Source organism: Desmodus rotundus, chromosome 5 (genome assembly GCF_022682495.2).
Source record: "Desmodus rotundus isolate HL8 chromosome 5, HLdesRot8A.1, whole genome shotgun sequence".
Classification (NCBI taxonomy): domain Eukaryota; kingdom Metazoa; phylum Chordata; class Mammalia; order Chiroptera; family Phyllostomidae; genus Desmodus; species Desmodus rotundus.
In genome coordinates, this window is record NC_071391.1 from 43403912 (window position 1) to 43429024 (window position 25113).

Genomic DNA, 25113 nt, shown 5'->3' on the forward strand with positions numbered 1-25113 from the left:
TTTAATTGAGTTTTTGATTTGCATTTCTTTAATAACTAATCATGTTAAACATTTTTTCATGGGCATGATAGTCTTTTGTACATCTTTAAGGAAATATCTATTCAATTCCTTGCCCATTTTTTGAGATTGAATTGTTTGTCTTTATATTGTTAAGTTATAAGATTCCTTTATTATGGTGACTAACATCAGATATATTATTTTCAGATTATCTGAATATCTGTCTATTCAATTCTTTGCCCATTTTTTTAGATTGAATTGTTTGTCTTTACATTGTTAAATTATAAGATTTCTTTATTCTGGTGACTATATCACATATATTATTTTCAGGTTATCTCTCACTATCTATGTCCTAACAGTCTCTTGATAGTGTCATTTGATTCACAAAAAATTTTAATACTGATGAAGTTTAATTTATGTATTTTTCTTTCATTGCTTTGCATTTGTTGTCCAATATAAGAAATCATTGCTGATTTTGGTGTTGTGAAGATATGCCCTTATATTTTATTCTAAGAGTTTTATTTTTTCAATTTTTATAAATAAATCTTTGATCCATTTTGGGTTATTTTTTGTATATGGTATAAGTTAAGGTTCCAGCTTTATTCTTTTTATGTGGATAGAAAGAACCATTTTGACAATGGTTCTTTTCCCCAGTGGAAGGTCATGGCACCCTTGTCCAAAGTCATTAACCGTACACATATGGATTTATTTCTCAAGTCACAATCTTATTACACTCTTCTGAAAGTCTATTGTTATGCCAGTATACTTTTTTGAACACTATAGTTTTGTAATAAGTTTTGAAGTAAGAAAGGGTTAGTCCTCCAACTCTATTTTTTATTTTAAAGATGTTTTGGTTATTCAGGGCCCCTTGCTATTCCATGTTAATTTTAGAATCAGCTTTTCCTTTTCTGCAAAAAAGGACATTAAAATTTTGATAAGGATTACATTGAGAACATAGATCACTTTGGGAAGAATTTTCAACAGCATTAAGTCTTCTAATCCATAAACATAGGATGACTTTCCACTTATTTAGGTATTTTAAAATTTCCTTCAGCAGTGTCTTATAGCTCTTAGTGTATAAATCTTACACTTCCTTGGTTAACTGTATTCCCAAATATTTTTTGGTTTTGGTGCTGTTGTAAATGAAATTGTTTTCTCAATTTTCTTTTCAGATTGATTATAGCTGGTATATAGAAATACAACTAACTTCTGTATGTTGATCTTGTGTAATTTTGTTCAATTTGTTTATTAGCTCTAATAGATTTTTTGTGAATTCTATATAATTTTTTATAAGATTGTGTCATCCACAAATAGAGATAGTTTACTTCTTTTTCCTTAATTTGAATGACTTTTTCTTGACTAATTGTTTTGGCTTGAACTTCTAATACAATGTTAAATAGCAGAGGGAAAAAGGAGACATCCTTTTCCTGTCTGTGATTTTAGGGAGGAAGTTTTCAATCTCATAACTGAATATGACATGAGCTGTAGTTTTTTTAATCCATAAATTCCTTTTATCATTTTAAAGGAGTTTTCTTATAATTCTAGTTTGTTTAGTGTTTTTTATCACAAAACAGAGTTAGATTTTGTCAATTTTTTGCATCAGCTGAGAGGATCATATTTTTCCCTTCATTTTATTAATGTTATATAATGCATCAATTGCTTCTGTTATATTGTGTTACAAACCTTGTGTTACTAGGACAGTCACACTTGGTCATGGTGTATAATCCTTTTTAATATGATGTTGGATTTGGTTTGCTAATATTTTGTTGTTTTTATCTTTATACATAGAGATATTTTTCTGAAGTTTTCTTATTAAACATATGTACAGGGTGGGAAATGTGAAGGGATTAGCAAAGAAACAAACTCATAGACACAGAAAACGCAATGATGATTATAAGATGGGCAACATGGGAGGTAGAAGAGGTAAAGGGGGGATAAATGGTGGTGGAAGGAGTATTGACTTGGGATGGTGAACATATGATATAAAGATGATATATTATAGAATTGTACACCTGAAACATGTATGATTTTATTAACAAATGTCACTCAAAAATTTTCAATAAAAAAGAAAAAATGTACATTCTGTAACATAAACAACAAACCTCACTCTCTGTGTGTGTGTGAAACTACTTTTTGAATTTACCACATATTTTTTAGTAGAATGAGCCACATTCGATGTTTTAATATTATTACCTCAAGGTCAACCAGCGATGACAGATTAGAGATTTCTCAGGTCTTCACTGGACCCATGCATAGTAATTTACATGTGTGTGGCTTTTTAGTTTAGGAATACTTTAGAACTTTGAACAATTCTGTGTGATCAATTTATTCCCCAAGTTTGTCTTTTAAGTTTTTTTAAAAGATTTTTATTTATTTGTTTTTAGAGAGAGGGGAAGGCAGGGAGAAATAGAGGGAGAGAAACATTCATGTGAGAGAGAAACATCAATCAGTTGCCTATTGTAGGTGCCCCAGCTGGGGACAGAACAAGCAACCCAGACATGTGCCCTGACTGGGGATTGAACCTGTGACCTTTTGCTTTTGGGGACAAGACCCAACCAACTGAGCCAAACCAGTCAGTGCTTTTACACTTTTTGGTCAGTCAAGGAACATGTATAAAAGACCCATGGACAAAGCCTAAGAGGGTAGGATCAAGGGTGGGAGGCAGGGATGGGTGGGGCAGGGGGAGTGGAGGGGATAAAATGGAGACAACTGTACTTGAACAACAATAAAAAGTTTTTTGGTCAGACTGTTCCCAGTTCCAACTCTCATTCCTTCTTCAAGAAGTTGGTATGATAAACAATTTCTATTGATTGTTTTGATTAATAGCCCAGGGAAAAGGCTGTCCACAGTCAGTGAGTTGAGTCAGGCCAAATAAAGATGCATCCTGTGAGAGGGAATTTCCTGAGAGCTTCCAGATAGGTCAGACAAAGACAGTTCTCTGAGACTGTATCTTTAAGACACTATTAGTTTTCATCCCTGGGGGAAGTAGGGTTGTAATAAAAACATAAATACCTTCTATTCAGCGTAATAAAGGGCATGGCAAGAAAATGTTAATGGAGTTTTCTTAGAGAGTTGGAGACCAAGGTAAGTCATATTATAGTTAGGTTGTAAAAATAGCAAAAGGTTATAATCTTATACCAAGCTAGTAAGGAAAGATGGAGGAAAAGTGAAAATAAGGAAAATGAGATGAAGAGAGAATGCACACTCATCAGCTCCTGAAACTACACTTTTACCTACCTGTATTATGCACAGACCTATGACTGTGCATAACTTCACATACAAAATGAAAAGGTGAAAACTGATACGAAAGGAGATACACCAATATACCCAGTATCAACATAGGTATCATTTCTAACCCTGCACTTAGGTGCACAGATGTAAATAAAAAGATGGAAAACAAGGACTAATTTTCTCTATTTTCTAGAACTGTGTTAAATATAGTAAAGGTGATCAAAAAATGCTTTGAACGATGAAGTCAGAAATAAGTGAATCATGAAACATGGCCCTGAGGGATAGACTTTTGTGAAAATAAGACCTAAGGCTAAGATGCTGAAGCATCTGATAAAAGGATGGTGGGATGGCCATGAGACTTCAGAGTAAGCAAGGATGAGAAAGAAAGTGTACATTATATCTTCCTCTTATAGTCATCAGCTGCAGGAAATGGGAATGTGGATATTTGATGTGTGGTAGAGGTTGCTGGAATAACATAGAGTGAGAAGATACCACATTGAGGAAATCACTGCTGAATAGCTGGATATACTTAATAATCCCAGGTATCACCTAAGAGGTAGGAGGTCAAATGAGTGCCGGGGACAAAGTTTTATTGATAAACCCAGCAGAGATTGGAGGATATATCAATATAAGTTGAAATAATAGGTCTGTATACATTATAGAGTGATTAATGATTGGTTACTTTATAAACGTTTACCAACTAGAAGTGTTCTCTCAGAGAGGAGGGAAGTATCAATTTTCAAGCCCTCCTAGAAAATCCACATAAAGAAATGGGGTAAGTTGATTTTCTTGCAGTGTAATCATGTTTTATTTTAAAAGTTTGTGCTGTATGAAACACCAAGAGCGATCAAGACACCAGACAATCAAGAGTCTCATCATCAATCTACTGAATTTCTGGATGAGGTCATTGAGAGGATGACAGATTCCCTTTTTATGTCTTGACTGGTCACTGTGCTTTCATTTCCACTTTGTCCTTGCTCTTCGTTCCACCTAGAATAAAGTTTATTTTCTTCTTTGTCTTAATATTAACCTAACCTCTTCCCTGGAATTTTTCTTGACCCACCTCTTCACCTACAACATTGTGTGCATACTTCTGCATAGTGCTTACAATACAATTTTCAAACATCATCTATATAATTTTATCTCCTTTACTACTCAGTCATCTCCTTGAGGGTATGTGAAATTCTGATACATAGAGGAGTCACTTCTCCACTTGTTATATATTCTTCACTACTTACAGACAGAATATTTATTATCTTTGATAATTTTCAAATTACAAAATTGAGAACTTTCAGTTGTCTCTTCTCCAACCCTAGCAGTCCAACTCTACACACACAAAGACATATACACAATATATGTTTCCTGATAGAATTTTCCAAGTTGCAAAATTATCTCTCATTATTGCTGATCGTCATGGGTTTCAAATGTGCACAGTTAGAAAGGAATTTTCCTTGACATGAGTTTAAAGGAGGATGTACTTACTTTCATATCTGATGGAAGGCTCTCAACTCTGACTTCCCCCAACATACAAGTATTCCTAAATTTGAATCAAAGTTTTCTGCATAATTGTACACATTACCTTCAACCACTATAACATCTTTGGTATGACTACGTTTCCCAAATAAATTATACAGCAATAAACTTCTCCCTGTTTGCTTCAAATGTTTAATTTACTATAAGTTCAGAATTTCCACATATTCTGGATAAGTGCTACAACACAAAATTACTTGATAATTCATCTTTTCATACATAAAGACGTGACAACTAAGATAGAATCTTTGTAAGAACTAAATTTTAGCATATCCTAAGTGATTCTTCCCTCTTCCCATGAATAAAAAGCATAAATATATTAGAAAGTTGCCTAGCCCAGAATATTTAGTCTCCCCCTCCTACCTGACTTATATCTGGACAGTTTCTTTACTGGATGAGATTACTTATGCACTTTCTAAATGGTATGCTTATCTTGATTAAGATGATCTCTTAATTCATGTTTCACCATAACTACAAAATATTCTTTGTCAATTATCTCTTCTTATTATTACTCACTTCCTAAATCTGATGGAACTATTTTTCCAGAAGCAAATTATGATCTAAACGGTTATTAATTTTATAAAATTGCTAACTGTTCTGTATCTTCTTAATCAATCAATCCGTTTATGCATTTTTAAATTAAGAACTTTTATGTGGCAGAAATTTTTTCAGGCATATGAATAAACAAAGATAAATTGTTTATTCTTCTCTAAGAACCAGGCTTTCTAGTATTCACAGACACACATAAAAATGCATAAACACACACACACATGCACTCATGCACACAGTAATATGCACTCTACATTTTGGAGTTTTTAGATTTACTAATAGAAGAATAGTTTAGATTACTAATCACAATGAAATCTTAGTGCACATTAAGCAAAAATATGTGGAATACTATCAGATATTGAATTTATTCTTTCCATTTATTTCTGGCTATACTCCAGACTTGGAATCTCCATTACTGCGAGAATCTCCATTCTGCCTGCTTTTCCTTATATTAGATTGCTATGTTATCAAAGAAAGAAGTATCAGGGTAGCCTGGCTGTATTCTTGGTTCCACAGGATGTTCAGGAGAGGCTAGCAGAATGTGAAGAGTGTATTTAATCTTTTTTCCATCATTTTTTAAAAGAATTGCGATATAATTGATGCCTAGCCTTATGTAAGTTCAATGTGTAGAATATGTTGATTTAATACATTTCTACATTACAAAATGATTACCAACAGAGTTTTAGCTATCATGCTTGCCACATCACATAAGTATCACTTCCTTTTTTCTATTTATTTGTTTATTTATTTATTTATATTTTATTGTTGTTCAGGTACAGTTGTCTCCATTTCTCCCCTCCCCCACTCACCACCTCCCACCCTCGATCCTACCCCCTTTGCCTTTGTCCATGTGTCCTTTATATATGTTCCTTGCTGGTCCTTCCCCCTTTCTCCCAATAATCCTCTATTCCCCTCCTTTCTGGCTACTGTCAGTTTGTTCTTTGTTTCAATATCTCTGGTTATACTTTGATGGCTTGATTGTTTTGTTGATTAGGTTCCACTTGCAGGACAGCCACCTGTGGCAGAAAGAATGTCTATCCCGAATGAGACCCAGCTCCATCCTTCTTCATTCCTTTTGCTGGGCATCCCAGGGCTGGAAGACATGCATGTTTGGATTGGATTCCCCTTTCTCTTCGTGTATCTTGTTGCACTCCTGGGGAATGCTGCTGTCCTGTTTGTGATCCAGACTGAGCATAGTCTCCATGAGCCCATGTACTACTTCCTGGCCATGTTGGACTCCATCGACCTGGGCCTGTCCACAGCCACCATCCCCAAAATGCTGGGCATCTTCTGGTTCAGCCTCAGGAAGATATCTTTTGAAACCTGTCTTTCTCAGATGTTCTTTATCCACTTCTTTACTGTTATGGAGAGCATTGTGTTGGTGGCCATGGCGTTTGACCGCTACATTGCCATCTGTAAACCCCTTCGCTATACCATGATCCTCACCAGCAAAGTCATCAGCACTATTGCAGGCATTGCCATTCTGCGGAGCCTGTGCATGGTGGCCCCGCTGGTATTTCTTCTCCTGAGGCTGCCCTTCTGTGGGCATCATATCATCCCTCATACCTACTGTGAGCACATGGGCATTGCCCGTCTGGCCTGTGCCAGCATTAAGGTGAATATATTGTTTGGCCTTGGCAACATTTCTCTTTTATTATTGGATGTGCTCCTAATTGTTCTCTCCTATGCCAGGATCCTCCATGCAGTCTTTTGCCTGCCTTCCTGGGAGGCTCGGTTCAAAGCCCTCAACACCTGTGGCTCTCACATTGGTGTTATCTTAGCATTTTTTGTACCTGCCTTTTTCTCTTTCTTGACACACCGCTTTGGCCACAGTATTCCTCGATATGCCCACATTGTCTTGGCCAACCTCTATGTGGTTGTCCCACCAGCCCTCAATCCTCTAATCTATGGGGTCAGAACCAAGCAGATTAGAGAGAGAGTTCTGAGGATTTTCCTCAAGACAGATAGCTAAGCAGTCAGAGCTCTTGGAAGGTTTAAATAGAACTCTTGTTTCCTGCCCTGTAACAAGTAGATAGCTTATGGCTAACCAAGTAGAAAAGAAGGAAGACAAAGAAGAATATTGAGACCAATAACATTAACTATCTTTGAGTTGCAGGTTTTATTAATTAAAGTTAATAATATGTACATTAATGATAATATTGGATTGGGACATTTTGTACCTTCATCCTAAAAGTTGGATTTAGACTGTTACTTTACACTATAGAGAAAATTAACCTACAATTGATCAAAGAGTTAAAGAGAAAAGCCACAAGTATATTTTAAAAATAAATTGTAATATTGGTGACAAAATGTTATAGATAAGACTACAATAGCAAACAAATATTTTGAATGATCAATTGGACTTTATTAAAATTAAAAGAATCTTATTTTTATTCAGTTACAATTGTCTGCATTTTCTCCCCTTCCCTCCACCCCACCCCAGCTAGTCCCACCTCCCTCCCCCACCTCTACCCTCCCCCTTGATTTTGTCCTTGTGTCCTTTATAGTAGCTCCTATAGACCCCTCTCCCCACTATCCCCTCTGGCTATTGTTACAATGTTCTTAATTTCAATGTCTCTGGTTATATTTTGTTTCCTTTTTTCTTTTGTTGATTATGTTCCAGTTAAAGGTGAGATCATATGTTTTTTTAAAAAAAAAAGAGCTTTAAGAATTTTTAGCTGATACTATGATTGTCCACAGAATATCCTCAAACAAAAAGAATTTGTAAAACTAATCCACTAAGACGTTCACATGGGCGGGGTCTGTGCCCTGCTTTATCCCAGGCATTGAGCAATGCTTGTCACCTAAGGGGCACGAGGCAACAGTTGTTGAATGAGTCAAGTGCTTAGTATCACATTCACTGTCTTTGGATAAGTGTTAAAACTAAAACTCAAAATTGCCTTCCTGATTCTTTATTATCTTTCTTGAAATTAAAAAAAACCTCCATGTAACCATTAAAAAAAATTTAAAAGAATCTTTTATTCCAAAGACTAATAATAAAATGGTAAGGTAAGCTACAGTCTGGGAGAAAATAATTACATATCATGTATATGATAAAGAATTTACATTAAAATATATAAATAATAACAACTTAATTTTAAAATGAGTCAAATTACTCAATTGAAAATAGAGAAACTTTGTACATACATTTTAAAACACATGAACTGTCAATAAGTACATAAATGTATTCTTCATAATTCATCAATAAACATAGCATATTAAATTCACAATGGTCCAATGTAGCAGAATAGAGATCCCAGAAATAAACTTATGCCTCTGTGGTCAATTAATATTTGACAAAAGGGGCAGAAGCACAAAATAGAGTAAAAATAGCCTCTTCATCAAGTGGTGTTGGGAGATCTGGACTGCTCCTTGTGAAACTCGACTACCAACTTACACCATACACAAAAATAAACTCAAGATGGATAAAAGATTTAAATATAAGTTCCGACACCATAAAAGTCCTAGAGGAAAACATAGGCAGGAAAATCTCAGATATTACACCCAGCAATATTTTCACCAATACATTCCCTAGAGGAAGGATAAACAAATCAGACTTCATCAAATGTCCTCCTTGGAGAAATGTCTGTTCAAGTCCTGTACCCATTTTTTAATTGGATATTTTGTCTTCCTGGTGTGGAGTCATATGGATTCTTTATATATTTTGGAGATCAAACCCTTGCCTTATGTATCATGGGCAAATACATCTCCCCATATATTTGGTTCACTTTTCATTTTGCTGATGTTTTCTTTAACTGTGCAGAAGCTTTTTAATTTGTTGATATCCCATTTGTTTATTCTCTCCTTTATATCCATTGCCCTAGGGGACATGGCAGTGAAAATATTGTTGGGTGGAATAACTGAAATTTTCCTGCCTATGTTCTCCTCTAAGATTTTTATGGTGTCATGACTTATATTTAAGTCTTTTATCCATCTTGAATTTATTTTTGTGTATGGTGTTAAGTTGGTGGTTGAGATTCTTTTTTTTCATGTAGCTGTCCAGATTTCCCAACACCATTTATTGAAGGGGCTATTTTGACTCCATTTTATGCTCCTGCCCGTTTTGTCCAATATGAATTGACCATAGAGACTTCAGTTTATTTCTGGGCTCTCTGTTCCGTTCCATTGATCTATGTGTCTGTTCTTAAGCAAGTACCAGACTGTTCTGATTACAGTGGCCTTGTAATACAGCTTGATATCAGGTATTGTGATCCCTCCTGCTTTGTTCTTCTTTCTCAAAATTGCTGAGACAATTTGGGGTCATTTATGTTTCTATATAAATTTTTGAAATGTTTGTTCTCTATCTGTGAAATATGTCTTTGGTATTTTAAAATGGATTGCATTGAATCTATAAATTGCTTTGGGTAGTTTGGACATTTTGAAGATGTCAATTCTTCCAATCCATGAACAAGGTATATGTTCCCATTTGTTTGTGTCTTCCTTAATTTCCTTCTTCAGCGTTGTATAGTTTTCTAGGTACAGGTATTTTACATCCTTGGTTAGGTTTATTCTTAGTTTCTTTTTTGTTGTTGTTGTTGCTATAGCAAATGGGATTTCCCCCCCTAATTTATGTTTCTGATATTTCATTGTTAGTGTACAAAAACACTTTTGAGTGTTTTAAAACCAAATAATTTGATCTTCACTCATTTGTCTCTATCCAATTTTTATTATGTCTAGATAAAAGAGACTATTGGACACCTTTGACATTTAGCCTGCTGATCACTTTAGCTAAATCACAATTCATTATAATTTTTTTTTGTTTTCCATGTTATTGAAGGCAACAGTTTGACCAAACTTTCTCTCTCTCTGTACAAAACATCCCCTTTACTTAAGTGCTCAATTCTGTCTTCCTCATTTTTCTTCTGCTGTCACCTTCAATCTCCTTAAGGCCCACAAGTCATTGTCTCTATACATGGCTCTCAAACCAATGACACATGGTTTGGATTTCATTAAGGTGGAACGTAATTTAAGGTAGAAAATTTTCTCTTTATTTTGTACTCTTGTGTTTAAGAAACTTCAAAACTTAATGTAAAACAACAAATAAAATACTTTGTCATGCCTACAATTAAATAAGTCAGGAATTCAGAAAAAGCATACCAGGGAAGGCTCTCATTTCCTGTACAAAACATACTGCCTCAGTTGGGGTGGCTCAAACAGAAGAGATTGATTTAAACAACTTGGAAACTGCAGTAGGCAGGGTACATGATCCCAACTTAGTCTCTTCACTTATATGTCTGGGGGCTGGGGTCACCGAAGACTCTTATCTGAAGCTAAACTTTGCAATGTTCCTGTATTTGAGCGGCCTCACCCTTCTCTGGTCGTCAGTCTCTTTTCTTTCCTTTCCTTTCTCATTAAACATCTAGTGGAGTAATAATGGGTAAAAAGTCAGGCTCACCTTATTGAGCTTCTTTCTCTCCAGAATCTTGAGTCATTACACCACATGTTTGTTGCATTATCTGGTCTTTTACCTAAATAGTTCATGAGGAGTAAGGTAAGGAATTATACGCATATCAGATTGAAGCTACAACAGAGATGTTGTAGAACAAAAATAGGAGACTGATGGGGCATTTCCTTAAAGAAGAAGCCATATAATCATTTCAATAGGTCAGGCATTAACCACAAACTTAGGCTTTTAATTAGGAAAACAGAAAAGATACAGCCTCAAGAGGAAAAAAAAAAAAAGAGCAGATGACTTGTCCTATAGTGCCAGTGTAGGGAGGGAGAACTCTCCAGTGAGTATCACTTAGTCTATGCCCCAAGAACCCAGGGAGACTACTGTCCCCCATCCCCCTGGAAGTGGGGCTACTGCACCAGCATAAATGCCTATTCCTTGTCAGCAAATTGTGGACCAAGAGAGATATCAGATGATGTTTTCAAAGTCCATCCTCTCAGAAACATTTGGAAAGCAAGGTAAAACTCTGTTATCCATGGTTAAGGCTGTTTGAAATAGCATGGGAAATAGGGAAAGAGTCCACGCTAATTTAGAATAGAGGGAAGAAAAGTGAGTGTATAATACAGCGTTGGAGAAATGATAAACAATACATGGAAAAACTTTGGACATTACAAATTTTCTACCCATGAACTATCATGGACACTTACATTCCTGTATGTACGTATTCATCTATCTATCTAATCATCTATCTACATCATCTCTGTTTACCTATTTATTATCCATCTATCAATGCATGTATCTTCCTATCATTTTGCATCCAGCGTCCCACAAGATGCAAAAAGAAACTGTGTATCAAATTAGCTACAGTTTTTCACCTTTATACTAAGTATCAAATGTGAACATCAAGAGATCAAGGACTGTGTTTTCCTGACACCAAACATATTCCCTCGCCTAGTAAATGAGAAAAACAAGTAAGTTTTTGCACAAGAAATTCACGAATTAATAAATCATGAAACATATCTGTGAATACTAGTAGAGATTTTTACATTTCTTTTATTTTAATAGGACCCAAGACGGAGGTGAGAGGTAGCTGAGAAATAAGATATATGGATAGCTCAGGACATTTCCTAGTAGTATATGACAAGGGACTCATAATTAGGCAGAGACAAGATGAAAAGGAGTAGAGCAGGTTTTTCAACTGTGGTATTACTGACATTTTGGGTGAGATTATTCTTTGTTACGGAGGGGGGCTGTTTCCTGTGCATTGCAGGATGTTTAGCAGCATCCCTGGCATCTTCCCACTAGACATCAGTAACTTCCCTCAGATGGTGTTTCTGAGGGAAGTTACAATAAAAAATGTAACATTTTTGTTACATTTTTGTCTAGAAACAATCAAAAATGTTTCTAGACATTGCCAAATATACCCTCAGTGAAAAATAATCACCCTTGGTTGCACGCCACTGTTATAAAGAGTCTCATCTCATTAATCGTTATCAGTTACATGACATGAAATGGTGTTAAAGCACATGGGGAGAGGTGAGGTGGTCGTGTGGAATATGGTAAGGTAACAAGTAACGTGGTGCATAACTGAAAAAATGTCTGTTTGATATAAGATCTTTACTGGACATTAGAAATCATGGTCTCATTGAAGTTAAGAACAATCTAATAGCCAGGGGGGAGTGGGGTGGGGACAGTGGGAAGAGGGGACTACAGGAACTACTATAAAGGACACATGGACAAAATCAAGGGGGAGGGTGGAGGTGGGGGAGGGAGGAGGGTTCAGCTGGGGTGGGGTGGAGGGATGGGGAGAAAAGGCATACAACTGTAATTGAACGACAATTAAAAAAAAATGAAAAAAAGAAATCATGGTCTCAAAGAGAAGATGCTGGGCCCAGTCTCATCACTGTATCTGGCAAAGTTTTGAGGGTCTATGAATATATGTTAATGGGATAGATTGGTTTATACTTATGAAATGAGTAAGTAACTTGTTGGCTTGCTCATCAGTAACTGATTTGGAAGTGTGGCTCTTTAAGAACTCAGGTGGGTGCCAGTTCTGGGTGGCACACCTGGAAAATCAGAGCTGAGAATAGGAAAAGACTTTCCTCTGTGGATAAAACCATAGTAATTCTGCCACTGCAAGCTCTAGGTCACTGAGTGCCCCAGACAGTTTTCACTTAAAGACAGAGCCAGTGATCTCCAGAATCCAGAGAAGGTTGTACAGGCCACAGAGTCCAAGTCTTAAACCCAGGAACTCACCCTTCAGGGCAGGACCTGTGATAATTTTGGTTCCTGTTCTCAAAACACCCGTGTGAGTCTACCTGCAATAAACTTCCTATGCTTCTTTGTAAAAATGTGGTTGTTTTTGGTTCCTAGTTACCCTACATAAAGTTCCTTTTGTCCTAATCCACATCCATAGTATTTTCTGTATTTTGCTACCATCATGCAACATTTTATTCAGATTTCACCTTTTTATTTCTATCTCCCACACTGCATTGTGAAAGTGTTCGTCAAGTCTTATTTAAATTTTTTTTATCTAAATTTGTATCTAATGTCTCAAATTATCTCTTCTTTCTGCTACTCCTAGTAGGCCCCAGATGGACCACATTCTTTGCTACAGGCTGGTCCTATCCTGGATTAAAGGAGGCTGTAGTGCTTTTTCTCTTCATCTGTGTCTGTTGGGTATTACTCAGTAAGAACTCTCCCACCATCCAGGCATGTGGCCCAGACACTATCATTTCCACACTGTTCTCAAAATTGTTTCAACTTAGAAAGTTAATCAGTTAAAAACACCTTTCCTTTCTTTATTGTCTTAAAATACTAACTCAGGAAAAATAAATGCAGCACTTTGCCATACAAACTAGTTACCTTGCAAAGAACCATTTAATAAATTCTTTTTCAATTGGTACTTAAAGGAGATATTCAGGAAAATATCAAGATTGGGATAGAGGTCAGCTTTATGGGACTCCAATCTCAAGTATCCAAGGTGATACTTTGTTTTCCATGTATAAACAGGGTTAGATGGACTTGAGTACAGTAGAACTCAACCCCCCCCCCAAAAAAAACCTATTTAGGCATCCCTGATTAGATCTCCCAAGAAAGCTTTTGAAATACATGTAAAATTTTGTTTATTCAATGGAAAATGAGAACATTTCTTTTTTCTTCTTTACATTTTTCCATTTTATTTTAATTTTTTTGTATTTTTATTACTATGTATCCCCCCATGCCCTCTTCCAACTTCAACCCCCACACTCAGCACACTGTCATTTCAATTTAGAAGATTTTATAATTCCAAGTTGACTCTAACTCTAATAGGCCCTATGGAAAATGTTTCAATATTGTCATGTTTATTCATGATCCAAAATGTTTTGAATGAAGAAGACTTTTGTTCTGAATGAAGAAGGTGGAAGCTATGGTAATAATTATCTAGGGTATGCTGGGTGTTGTTATGTCTTTCCTCTGACTCATTCATTTTTGAAACATTGTTTTCTAAGGATTTGTATGTGAAGTAGTTTTAGGTGAATGAATAATCAAGAGTAAGTTTGTAGCCTTTGATTTTAAAATGAAATAAAGGTACACACACTGTCAAATATATATACATATATACATACATATATACATACAAATGTATACATATTTATGTATAGATATGTATATACATAATGCATATGTGAATGGTCCTCAATTTTTCCAATAAAAGAATGGGTTGTATTCCACATGCTAAAGTATTTTTCATGTACATTAAGTGCAATGTGTGTAACACCACAAGATACAAAAAACAAGTCCTTTGATATTTCTACTCCTTACTTTCAGTATTGACTTCATGGACATTCTTCACCTCTCTGTTCTTGTTCAACCTTTTATGAATGGTAATGATGTGGGGAAGACTGAGACTGACTCGATTCCTAGCACCATCTGATGTTCAGGTAAGGATTGCAGAAAAGTTTTGATAACATCGAATGGGAGAATAGGAATATTACAAAGTTACTTTGCTTTTTGCCAGGAGACTGGAAAAAAAAAGAAGTGGAGCAAGAATCACTACTGGAAGCCAATAATTGTCTCTGATATGCACGACAGCCACCTGTGGCAGAAAGAATGTCTATCCCTAATGAGACCCAGCTCCATCCTTCTTCATTCCTTTTGCTGGGCATCCCAGGGCTGGAAGACGTGCATGTTTGGATTGGATTCCCCTTTCTCTTCGTGTATCTTGTTGCAGTCCTGGGGAATGCTGCTGTCCTGTTTGTGATCCAGACTGAGCATAGTCTCCATGAGCCCATGTACTACTTCCTGGCCATGTTGGACTCCATCGACCTGGGCCTGTCCACAGCCACCATCCCCAAAATGCTGGGCATCTTCTGGTTCAGCCTCAGGAAGATATCTTTTGAAAGCTGTCTTTCTCAGATGTTCTTCATCCACTTCTTTACTGCTATGGAGAGCATTGTGTTGGTGGCCATGGCGTTTGACCGCTACATTGCCATCTGTAAACCCCTTCGCTATACCATGATCCTCACCAGCAAAGTCATCAGCACTATTGCAGGCATTGCCATTCTGCGGAGCCTGTGCATGGTGGCCCCGCTGGTATTTCTTCTCCTGAGGCTGCCCTTCTGTGGGCATCATATCATCCCTCATACCTACTGTGAGCACATGGGCATTGCCCGTCTGGCCTGTGCCAGCATTAAGGTGAATATATTGTTTGGCCTTGGCAACATTTCTCTTTTATTATTGGATGTGCTCCTAATTGTTCTCTCCTATGCCAGGATCCTCCATGCAGTCTTTTGCCTGCCTTCCTGGGAGGCTCGGTTCAAAGCCCTCAACACCTGTGGCTCTCACATTGGTGTTATCTTAGCATTTTTTGTACCTGCCTTTTTCTCTTTCTTGACACACCGCTTTGGCCACAGTATTCCTCGATATGCCCACATTGTCTTGGCCAACCTCTATGTGGTTGTCCCACCAGCCCTCAATCCTCTAATCTATGGGGTCAGAACCAAGCAGATTAGAGAGAGAGTTCTGAGGATTTTCCTCAAGACAGATAGCTAAGCAGTCAGAGCTCTTGGAAGGTTTAAATAGAACTCTTGTTTCCTGCCCTGTAACAAGTAGATAGCTTATGGCTAACCAAGTAGAAAAGAAGGAAGACAAAGAAGAATATTGAGACCAATAACATTAACTATCTTTGAGTTGCAGGTTTTATTAATTAAAGTTAATAATATGTACATTAATGATAATATTGGATTGGGACATTTTGTACCTTCATCCTAAAAGTTGGATTTAGACTGTTACTTTACACTATAGAGAAAATTAACCTACAATTGATCAAAGAGTTAAAGAGAAAAGCCACAAGTATATTTTAAAAATAAATTGTAATATTGGTGACAAAATGTTATAGATAAGACTACAATAGCAAACAAATATTTTGAATGATCAATTGGACTTTATTAAAATTAAAAGAATCTTATTTTTATTCAGTTACAATTGTCTGCATTTTCTCCCCTTCCCTCCACCCCACCCCAGCTAGTCCCACCTCCCTCCCCCACCTCTACCCTCCCCCTTGATTTTGTCCTTGTGTCCTTTATAGTAGCTCCTATAGACCCCTCTCCCCACTATCCCCTCTGGCTATTGTTACAATGTTCTTAATTTCAATGTCTCTGGTTATATTTTGTTTCCTTTTTTCTTTTGTTGATTATGTTCCAGTTAAAGGTGAGATCATATGTTTTTTTAAAAAAAAAAGAGCTTTAAGAATTTTTAGCTGATACTATGATTGTCCACAGAATATCCTCAAACAAAAAGAATTTGTAAAACTAATCCACTAAGACGTTCACATGGGCGGGGTCTGTGCCCTGCTTTATCCCAGGCATTGAGCAATGCTTGTCACCTAAGGGGCACGAGGCAACAGTTGTTGAATGAGTCAAGTGCTTAGTATCACATTCACTGTCTTTGGATAAGTGTTAAAACTAAAACTCAAAATTGCCTTCCTGATTCTTTATTATCTTTCTTGAAATTAAAAAAAACCTCCATGTAACCATTAAAAAAAATTTAAAAGAATCTTTTATTCCAAAGACTAATAATAAAATGGTAAGGTAAGCTACAGTCTGGGAGAAAATAATTACATATCATGTATATGATAAAGAATTTACATTAAAATATATAAATAATAACAACTTAATTTTAAAATGAGTCAAATTACTCAATTGAAAATAGAGAAACTTTGTACATACATTTTAAAACACATGAACTGTCAATAAGTACATAAATGTATTCTTCATAATTCATCAATAAACATAGCATATTAAATTCACAATGGTCCAATGTAGCAGAATAGAGATCCCAGAAATAAACTTATGCCTCTGTGGTCAATTAATATTTGACAAAAGGGGCAGAAGCACAAAATAGAGTAAAAATAGCCTCTTCATCAAGTGGTGTTGGGAGATCTGGACTGCTCCTTGTGAAACTCGACTACCAACTTACACCATACACAAAAATAAACTCAAGATGGATAAAAGATTTAAATATAAGTTCCGACACCATAAAAGTCCTAGAGGAAAACATAGGCAGGAAAATCTCAGATATTACACCCAGCAATATTTTCACCAATACATTCCCTAGAGGAAGGATAAACAAATCAGACTTCATCAAATGTCCTCCTTGGAGAAATGTCTGTTCAAGTCCTGTACCCATTTTTTAATTGGATATTTTGTCTTCCTGGTGTGGAGTCATATGGATTCTTTATATATTTTGGAGATCAAACCCTTGCCTTATGTATCATGGGCAAATACATCTCCCCATATATTTGGTTCACTTTTCATTTTGCTGATGTTTTCTTTAACTGTGCAGAAGCTTTTTAATTTGTTGATATCCCATTTGTTTATTCTCTCCTTTATATCCATTGCCCTAGGGGACATGGCAGTGAAAATATTGTTGGGTGGAATAACTGAAATTTTCCTGCCTATGTTCTCCTCTAAGATTTTTATGGTGTCATGACTTATATTTAAGTCTTTTATCCATCTTGAATTTATTTTTGTGTATGGTGTTAAGTTGGTGGTTGAGATTCTTTTTTTTCATGTAGCTGTCCAGATTTCCCAACACCATTTATTGAAGGGGCTATTTTGACTCCATTTTATGCTCCTGCCCGTTTTGTCCAATATGAATTGACCATAGAGACTTCAGTTTATTTCTGGGCTCTCTGTTCCGTTCCATTGATCTATGTGTCTGTTCTTAAGCAAGTACCAGACTGTTCTGATTACAGTGGCCTTGTAATACAGCTTGATATCAGGTATTGTGATCCCTCCTGCTTTGTTCTTCTTTCTCAAAATTGCTGAGACAATTTGGGGTCATTTATGTTTCTATATAAATTTTTGAAATGTTTGTTCTCTATCTGTGAAATATGTCTTTGGTATTTTAAAATGGATTGCATTGAATCTATAAATTGCTTTGGGTAGTTTGGACATTTTGAAGATGTCAATTCTTCCAATCCATGAACAAGGTATATGTTCCCATTTGTTTGTGTCTTCCTTAATTTCCTTCTTCAGCGTTGTATAGTTTTCTAGGTACAGGTATTTTACATCCTTGGTTAGGTTTATTCTTAGTTTCTTTTTTGTTGTTGTTGTTGCTATAGCAAATGGGATTTCCCCCCCTAATTTATGTTTCTGATATTTCATTGTTAGTGTACAAAAACACTTTTGAGTGTTTTAAAACCAAATAATTTGATCTTCACTCATTTGTCTCTATCCAATTTTTATTATGTCTAGATAAAAGAGACTATTGGACACCTTTGACATTTAGCCTGCTGATCACTTTAGCTAAATCACAATTCATTATAATTTTTTTTTGTTTTCCATGTTATTGAAGGCAACAGTTTGACCAAACTTTCTCTCTCTCTGTACAAAACATCCCCTTTACTTAAGTGCTCAATTCTGTCTTCCTCATTTTTCTTCTGCTGTCACCTTCAATCTCCTTAAGGCCCACAAGTCATTGTCTCTATACATGGCTCTCAAACCAATGACACATGGTTTGGATTTCATTAAGGTGGAACGTAATTTAAGGTAGAAAATTTTCTCTTTATTTTGTACTCTTGTGTTTAAGAAACTTCAAAACTTAATGTAAAACAACAAATAAAATACTTTGTCATGCCTACAATTAAATAAGTCAGGAATTCAGAAAAAGCATACCAGGGAAGGCTCTCATTTCCTGTACAAAACATACTGCCTCAGTTGGGGTGGCTCAAACAGAAGAGATTGATTTAAACAACTTGGAAACTGCAGTAGGCAGGGTACATGATCCCAACTTAGTCTCTTCACTTATATGTCTGGGGGCTGGGGTCACCGAAGACTCTTATCTGAAGCTAAACTTTGCAATGTTCCTGTATTTGAGCGGCCTCACCCTTCTCTGGTCGTCAGTCTCTTTTCTTTCCTTTCCTTTCTCATTAAACATCTAGTGGAGTAATAATGGGTAAAAAGTCAGGCTCACCTTATTGAGCTTCTTTCTCTCCAGAATCTTGAGTCATTACACCACATGTTTGTTGCATTATCTGGTCTTTTACCTAAATAGTTCATGAGGAGTAAGGTAAGGAATTATACGCATATCAGATTGAAGCTACAACAGAGATGTTGTAGAACAAAAATAGGAGACTGATGGGGCATTTCCTTAAAGAAGAAGCCATATAATCATTTCAATAGGTCAGGCATTAACCACAAACTTAGGCTTTTAATTAGGAAAACAGAAAAGATACAGCCTCAAGAGGAAAAAAAAAAAAAGAGCAGATGACTTGTCCTATAGTGCCAGTGTAGGGAGGGAGAACTCTCCAGTGAGTATCACTTAGTCTATGCCCCAAGAACCCAGGGAGACTACTGTCCCCCATCCCCCTGGAAGTGGGGCTACTGCACCAGCATAAATGCCTATTCCTTGTCAGCAAATTGTGGACCAAGAGAGATATCAGATGATGTTTTCAAAGTCCATCCTCTCAGAAACATTTGGAAAGCAAGGTAAAACTCTGTTATCCATGGTTAAGGCTGTTTGAAATAGCATGGGAAATAGGGAAAGAGTCCACGCTAATTTAGAATAGAGGGAAGAAAAGTGAGTGTATAATACAGCGTTGGAGAAATGATAAACAATACATGGAAAAACTTTGGACATTACAAATTTTCTACCCATGAACTATCATGGACACTTACATTCCTGTATGTACGTATTCATCTATCTATCTAATCATCTATCTACATCATCTCTGTTTACCTATTTATTATCCATCTATCAATGCATGTATCTTCCTATCATTTTGCATCCAGCGTCCCACAAGATGCAAAAAGAAACTGTGTATCAAATTAGCTACAGTTTTTCACCTTTATACTAAGTATCAAATGTGAACATCAAGAGATCAAGGACTGTGTTTTCCTGACACCAAACATATTCCCTCGCCTAGTAAATGAGAAAAACAAGTAAGTTTTTGCACAAGAAATTCACGAATTAATAAATCATGAAACATATCTGTGAATACTAGTAGAGATTTTTACATTTCTTTTATTTTAATAGGACCCAAGACGGAGGTGAGAGGTAGCTGAGAAATAAGATATATGGATAGCTCAGGACATTTCCTAGTAGTATATGACAAGGGACTCATAATTAGGCAGAGACAAGATGAAAAGGAGTAGAGCAGGTTTTTCAACTGTGGTATTACTGACATTTTGGGTGAGATTATTCTTTGTTACGGAGGGGGGCTGTTTCCTGTGCATTGCAGGATGTTTAGCAGCATCCCTGGCATCTTCCCACTAGACATCAGTAACTTCCCTCAGATGGTGTTTCTGAGGGAAGTTACAATAAAAAATGTAACATTTTTGTTACATTTTTGTCTAGAAACAATCAAAAATGTTTCTAGACATTGCCAAATATACCCTCAGTGAAAAATAATCACCCTTGGTTGCACGCCACTGTTATAAAGAGTCTCATCTCATTAATCGTTATCAGTTACATGACATGAAATGGTGTTAAAGCACATGGGGAGAGGTGAGGTGGTCGTGTGGAATATGGTAAGGTAACAAGTAACGTGGTGCATAACTGAAAAAATGTCTGTTTGATATAAGATCTTTACTGGACATTAGAAATCATGGTCTCATTGAAGTTAAGAACAATCTAATAGCCAGGGGGGAGTGGGGTGGGGACAGTGGGAAGAGGGGACTACAGGAACTACTATAAAGGACACATGGACAAAATCAAGGGGGAGGGTGGAGGTGGGGGAGGGAGGAGGGTTCAGCTGGGGTGGGGTGGAGGGATGGGGAGAAAAGGCATACAACTGTAATTGAACGACAATTAAAAAAAAATGAAAAAAAGAAATCATGGTCTCAAAGAGAAGATGCTGGGCCCAGTCTCATCACTGTATCTGGCAAAGTTTTGAGGGTCTATGAATATATGTTAATGGGATAGATTGGTTTATACTTATGAAATGAGTAAGTAACTTGTTGGCTTGCTCATCAGTAACTGATTTGGAAGTGTGGCTCTTTAAGAACTCAGGTGGGTGCCAGTTCTGGGTGGCACACCTGGAAAATCAGAGCTGAGAATAGGAAAAGACTTTCCTCTGTGGATAAAACCATAGTAATTCTGCCACTGCAAGCTCTAGGTCACTGAGTGCCCCAGACAGTTTTCACTTAAAGACAGAGCCAGTGATCTCCAGAATCCAGAGAAGGTTGTACAGGCCACAGAGTCCAAGTCTTAAACCCAGGAACTCACCCTTCAGGGCAGGACCTGTGATAATTTTGGTTCCTGTTCTCAAAACACCCGTGTGAGTCTACCTGCAATAAACTTCCTATGCTTCTTTGTAAAAATGTGGTTGTTTTTGGTTCCTAGTTACCCTACATAAAGTTCCTTTTGTCCTAATCCACATCCATAGTATTTTCTGTATTTTGCTACCATCATGCAACATTTTATTCAGATTTCACCTTTTTATTTCTATCTCCCACACTGCATTGTGAAAGTGTTCGTCAAGTCTTATTTAAATTTTTTTTATCTAAATTTGTATCTAATGTCTCAAATTATCTCTTCTTTCTGCTACTCCTAGTAGGCCCCAGATGGGCCACATTCTTTGCTACAGGCTGGTCCTATCCTGGATTAAAGGAGGCTGTAGTGCTTTTTCTCTTCATCTGTGTCTGTTGGGTATTACTCAGTAAGAACTCTCCCACCATCCAGGCATGTGGCCCAGACACTATCATTTCCACACTGTTCTCAAAATTGTTTCAACTTAGAAAGTTAATCAGTTAAAAACACCTTTCCTTTCTTTATTGTCTTAAAATACTAACTCAGGAAAAATAAATGCAGCACTTTGCCATACAAACTAGTTACCTTGCAAAGAACCATTTAATAAATTCTTTTTCAATTGGTACTTAAAGGAGATATTCAGGAAAATATCAAGATTGGGATAGAGGTCAGCTTTATGGGACTCCAATCTCAAGTATCCAAGGTGATACTTTGTTTTCCATGTATAAACAGGGTTAGATGGACTTGAGTACAGTAGAACTCAACCCCCCCCCCAAAAAAAACCTATTTAGGCATCCCTGATTAGATCTCCCAAGAAAGCTTTTGAAATACATGTAAAATTTTGTTTATTCAATGGAAAATGAGAACATTTCTTTTTTCTTCTTTACATTTTTCCATTTTATTTTAATTTTTTTGTATTTTTATTACTATGTATCCCCCCATGCCCTCTTCCAACTTCAACCCCCACACTCAGCACACTGTCATTTCAATTTAGAAGATTTTATAATTCCAAGTTGACTCTAACTCTAATAGGCCCTATGGAAAATGTTTCAATATTGTCATGTTTATTCATGATCCAAAATGTTTTGAATGAAGAAGACTTTTGTTCTGAATGAAGAAGGTGGAAGCTATGGTAATAATTATCTAGGGTATGCTGGGTGTTGTTATGTCTTTCCTCTGACTCATTCATTTTTGAAACATTGTTTTCTAAGGATTTGTATGTGAAGTAGTTTTAGGTGAATGAATAATCAAGAGTAAGTTTGTAGCCTTTGATTTTAAAATGAAATAAAGGTACACACACTGTCAAATATATATACATATATACATACATATATACATACAAATGTATACATATTTATGTATAGATATGTATATACATAATGCATATGTGAATGGTCCTCAATTTTTCCAATAAAAGAATGGGTTGTATTCCACATGCTAAAGTATTTTTCATGTACATTAAGTGCAATGTGTGTAACACCACAAGATACAAAAAACAAGTCCTTTGATATTTCTACTCCTTACTTTCAGTATTGACTTCATGGACATTCTTCACCTCTCTGTTCTTGTTCAACCTTTTATGAATGGTAATGATGTGGGGAAGACTGAGACTGACTCGATTCCTAGCACCATCTGATGTTCAGGTAAGGATTGCAGAAAAGTTTTGATAACATCGAATGGGAGAATAGGAATATTACAAAGTTACTTTGCTTTTTGCCAGGAGACTGGAAAAAAAAAGAAGTGGAGCAAGAATCACTACTGGAAGCCAATAATTGTCTCTGATATGCACGACAGCCACCTGTGGCAGAAAGAATGTCTATCCCTAATGAGACCCAGCTCCATCCTTCTTCATTCCTTTTGCTGGGCATCCCAGGGCTGGAAGACGTGCATGTTTGGATTGGATTCCCCTTTCTCTTCGTGTATCTTGTTGCAGTCCTGGGGAATGCTGCTGTCCTGTTTGTGATCCAGACTGAGCATAGTCTCCATGAGCCCATGTACTACTTCCTGGCCATGTTGGACTCCATCGACCTGGGCCTGTCCACAGCCACCATCCCCAAAATGCTGGGCATCTTCTGGTTCAGCCTCAGGAAGATATCTTTTGAAAGCTGTCTTTCTCAGATGTTCTTCATCCACTTCTTTACTGCTATGGAGAGCATTGTGTTGGTGGCCATGGCGTTTGACCGCTACATTGCCATCTGTAAACCCCTTCGCTATACCATGATCCTCACCAGCAAAGTCATCAGCACTATTGCAGGCATTGCCATTCTGCGGAGCCTGTGCATGGTGGCCCCGCTGGTATTTCTTCTCCTGAGGCTGCCCTTCTGTGGGCATCATATCATCCCTCATACCTACTGTGAGCACATGGGCATTGCCCGTCTGGCTTGTGCCAGCATCAAAATCAACATAATATTTGGTCTTGGGGATACATCTATTTTATTACTAGATGTGCTTCTTATCATTCTCTCCTATGCCAGGGTCCTCTATGCAGTCTTCTGCCTGCCTTCCTGGGAAGCCCGGTTTAAAGCCCTCAACACATGTGGCTCTCACATTGGTGTTATCTTAGCCTTTTTCACACCAGCATTTTTTTCCTTCTTGACACACCGTTTTGGGCACAACGTCCCCCAATATATCCACATTCTCTTAGCCAATCTATATGTGGTAGTTCCACCAGCCCTCAATCCTGTAATCTATGGGGTAAGGACCAAGCAGATTAGGGAGAGTGTTTTGAGGATTTTTTAAAAAGATGGTTAAAAATTGGTGGTGTTAGAATGACTTTACATTCATATTTTCTCTATACGCTCATTAGAAGGGCTACAAAGGAGAGGGGGTGCAAAGTCAAATAATTCTTTGAGTGAAAGGATAATTTCTATAATCCTTTGAGTTTAAAAATAATAATAAATGTATTGATTATAATGTTATAATTTTAAGGTTTACATCTTTTATAAAATGCTTATATTTATATTGTTTGATAATCAAGATAACCACATAGTGTAGTTAGTATAGTCCAAAATTTTCAGATGATAAGTTGATGTTTTGGATTGTCAAATGAGTCATCTGAAATTCAGCTATTAGTAAGAGGTAGATTATTAAGTAGGGTAGTTTTTAAATTGGAACTGTTTCTAAATTACCAGAGGAAATATCAAAGCAACAGAATAAAATTTGTTCAGGGATTGCAGAAAGGTTTTGTGACAGGGTTACCAAAATAATAACAGTGACGTTATTTAACTCATCAGCATATACTGCTCTGAATAATTTACTTATATTAACACATGTATTTTTATGTGAATTCTATAATTTGGTTACTCTTAATATTTTCATTTTCACATGCATAAACTGTGGGTCAGAAAAATCTCCATAACAAATTATGATCAAGATTTTGGTTCCTGGCACCTTTCTAGGAAACAGAAGATGGTATACATTTAGAAATTAAATAAGGAGAGCAGGGAATAGTCATGCAAAATTATAAAAGATATATTCAATAAGTAAGAGGTAATTTAATTCTCCATGTGCTAAGTTGACCATGGCTGTCTGGTGATAGGCTGATGAAAAAAGAGAATCCTATGTTGTAAGAGGGATAACGGGGGAAAGATGTGGGAAAGGGTCGTCAAGGAACATGTATAAAGGACCCATGGTAATGGACAAAATGGTGAGGACTGACCAAGGGAGAGGCAGGTTGGCGG

At 36.6% G+C, this 25113-nt stretch overlaps 3 protein-coding genes across 3 annotated transcripts; all 3 read left to right on the plus strand.

Moving 5' to 3' along the window:
* Positions 1 to 3326: 3326 nt before the first annotated feature.
* LOC112317627 (olfactory receptor 52E8) lies at positions 3327 to 7590 on the plus strand. The gene is made up of 2 exons (XM_024574707.3): positions 3327 to 3339; positions 6333 to 7590. Exon 2 carries the CDS (start codon positions 6338 to 6340, stop codon positions 7277 to 7279), a length of 942 nt encoding a protein of 313 aa, XP_024430475.2. The 5' UTR covers positions 3327 to 3339; positions 6333 to 6337; the 3' UTR covers positions 7280 to 7590.
* Positions 7591 to 14730: 7140 nt separating this feature from the next.
* On the plus strand, positions 14731 to 16044 carry LOC128780996 (olfactory receptor 52E8). The gene has a single exon (XM_053924998.2). It carries the CDS (start codon positions 14792 to 14794, stop codon positions 15731 to 15733), a length of 942 nt encoding a protein of 313 aa, XP_053780973.1. The 5' UTR covers positions 14731 to 14791; the 3' UTR covers positions 15734 to 16044.
* Positions 16045 to 23184: 7140 nt separating this feature from the next.
* Positions 23185 to 24241, plus strand: LOC112317624 (olfactory receptor 52E8). The gene has a single exon (XM_024574703.4). It carries the CDS (start codon positions 23246 to 23248, stop codon positions 24170 to 24172), a length of 927 nt encoding a protein of 308 aa, XP_024430471.2. The 5' UTR covers positions 23185 to 23245; the 3' UTR covers positions 24173 to 24241.
* Positions 24242 to 25113: the final 872 nt, after the last annotated feature.

Coding starts and splice junctions, on each gene's coding strand:
- LOC112317627 (XM_024574707.3), top strand. CDS start 6,338: ATGTCTATCCCGAATGAGACCCAGCTCCATCCTTCTTCATTCCTTTTG.
- LOC128780996 (XM_053924998.2), top strand. CDS start 14,792: ATGTCTATCCCTAATGAGACCCAGCTCCATCCTTCTTCATTCCTTTTG.
- LOC112317624 (XM_024574703.4), top strand. CDS start 23,246: ATGTCTATCCCTAATGAGACCCAGCTCCATCCTTCTTCATTCCTTTTG.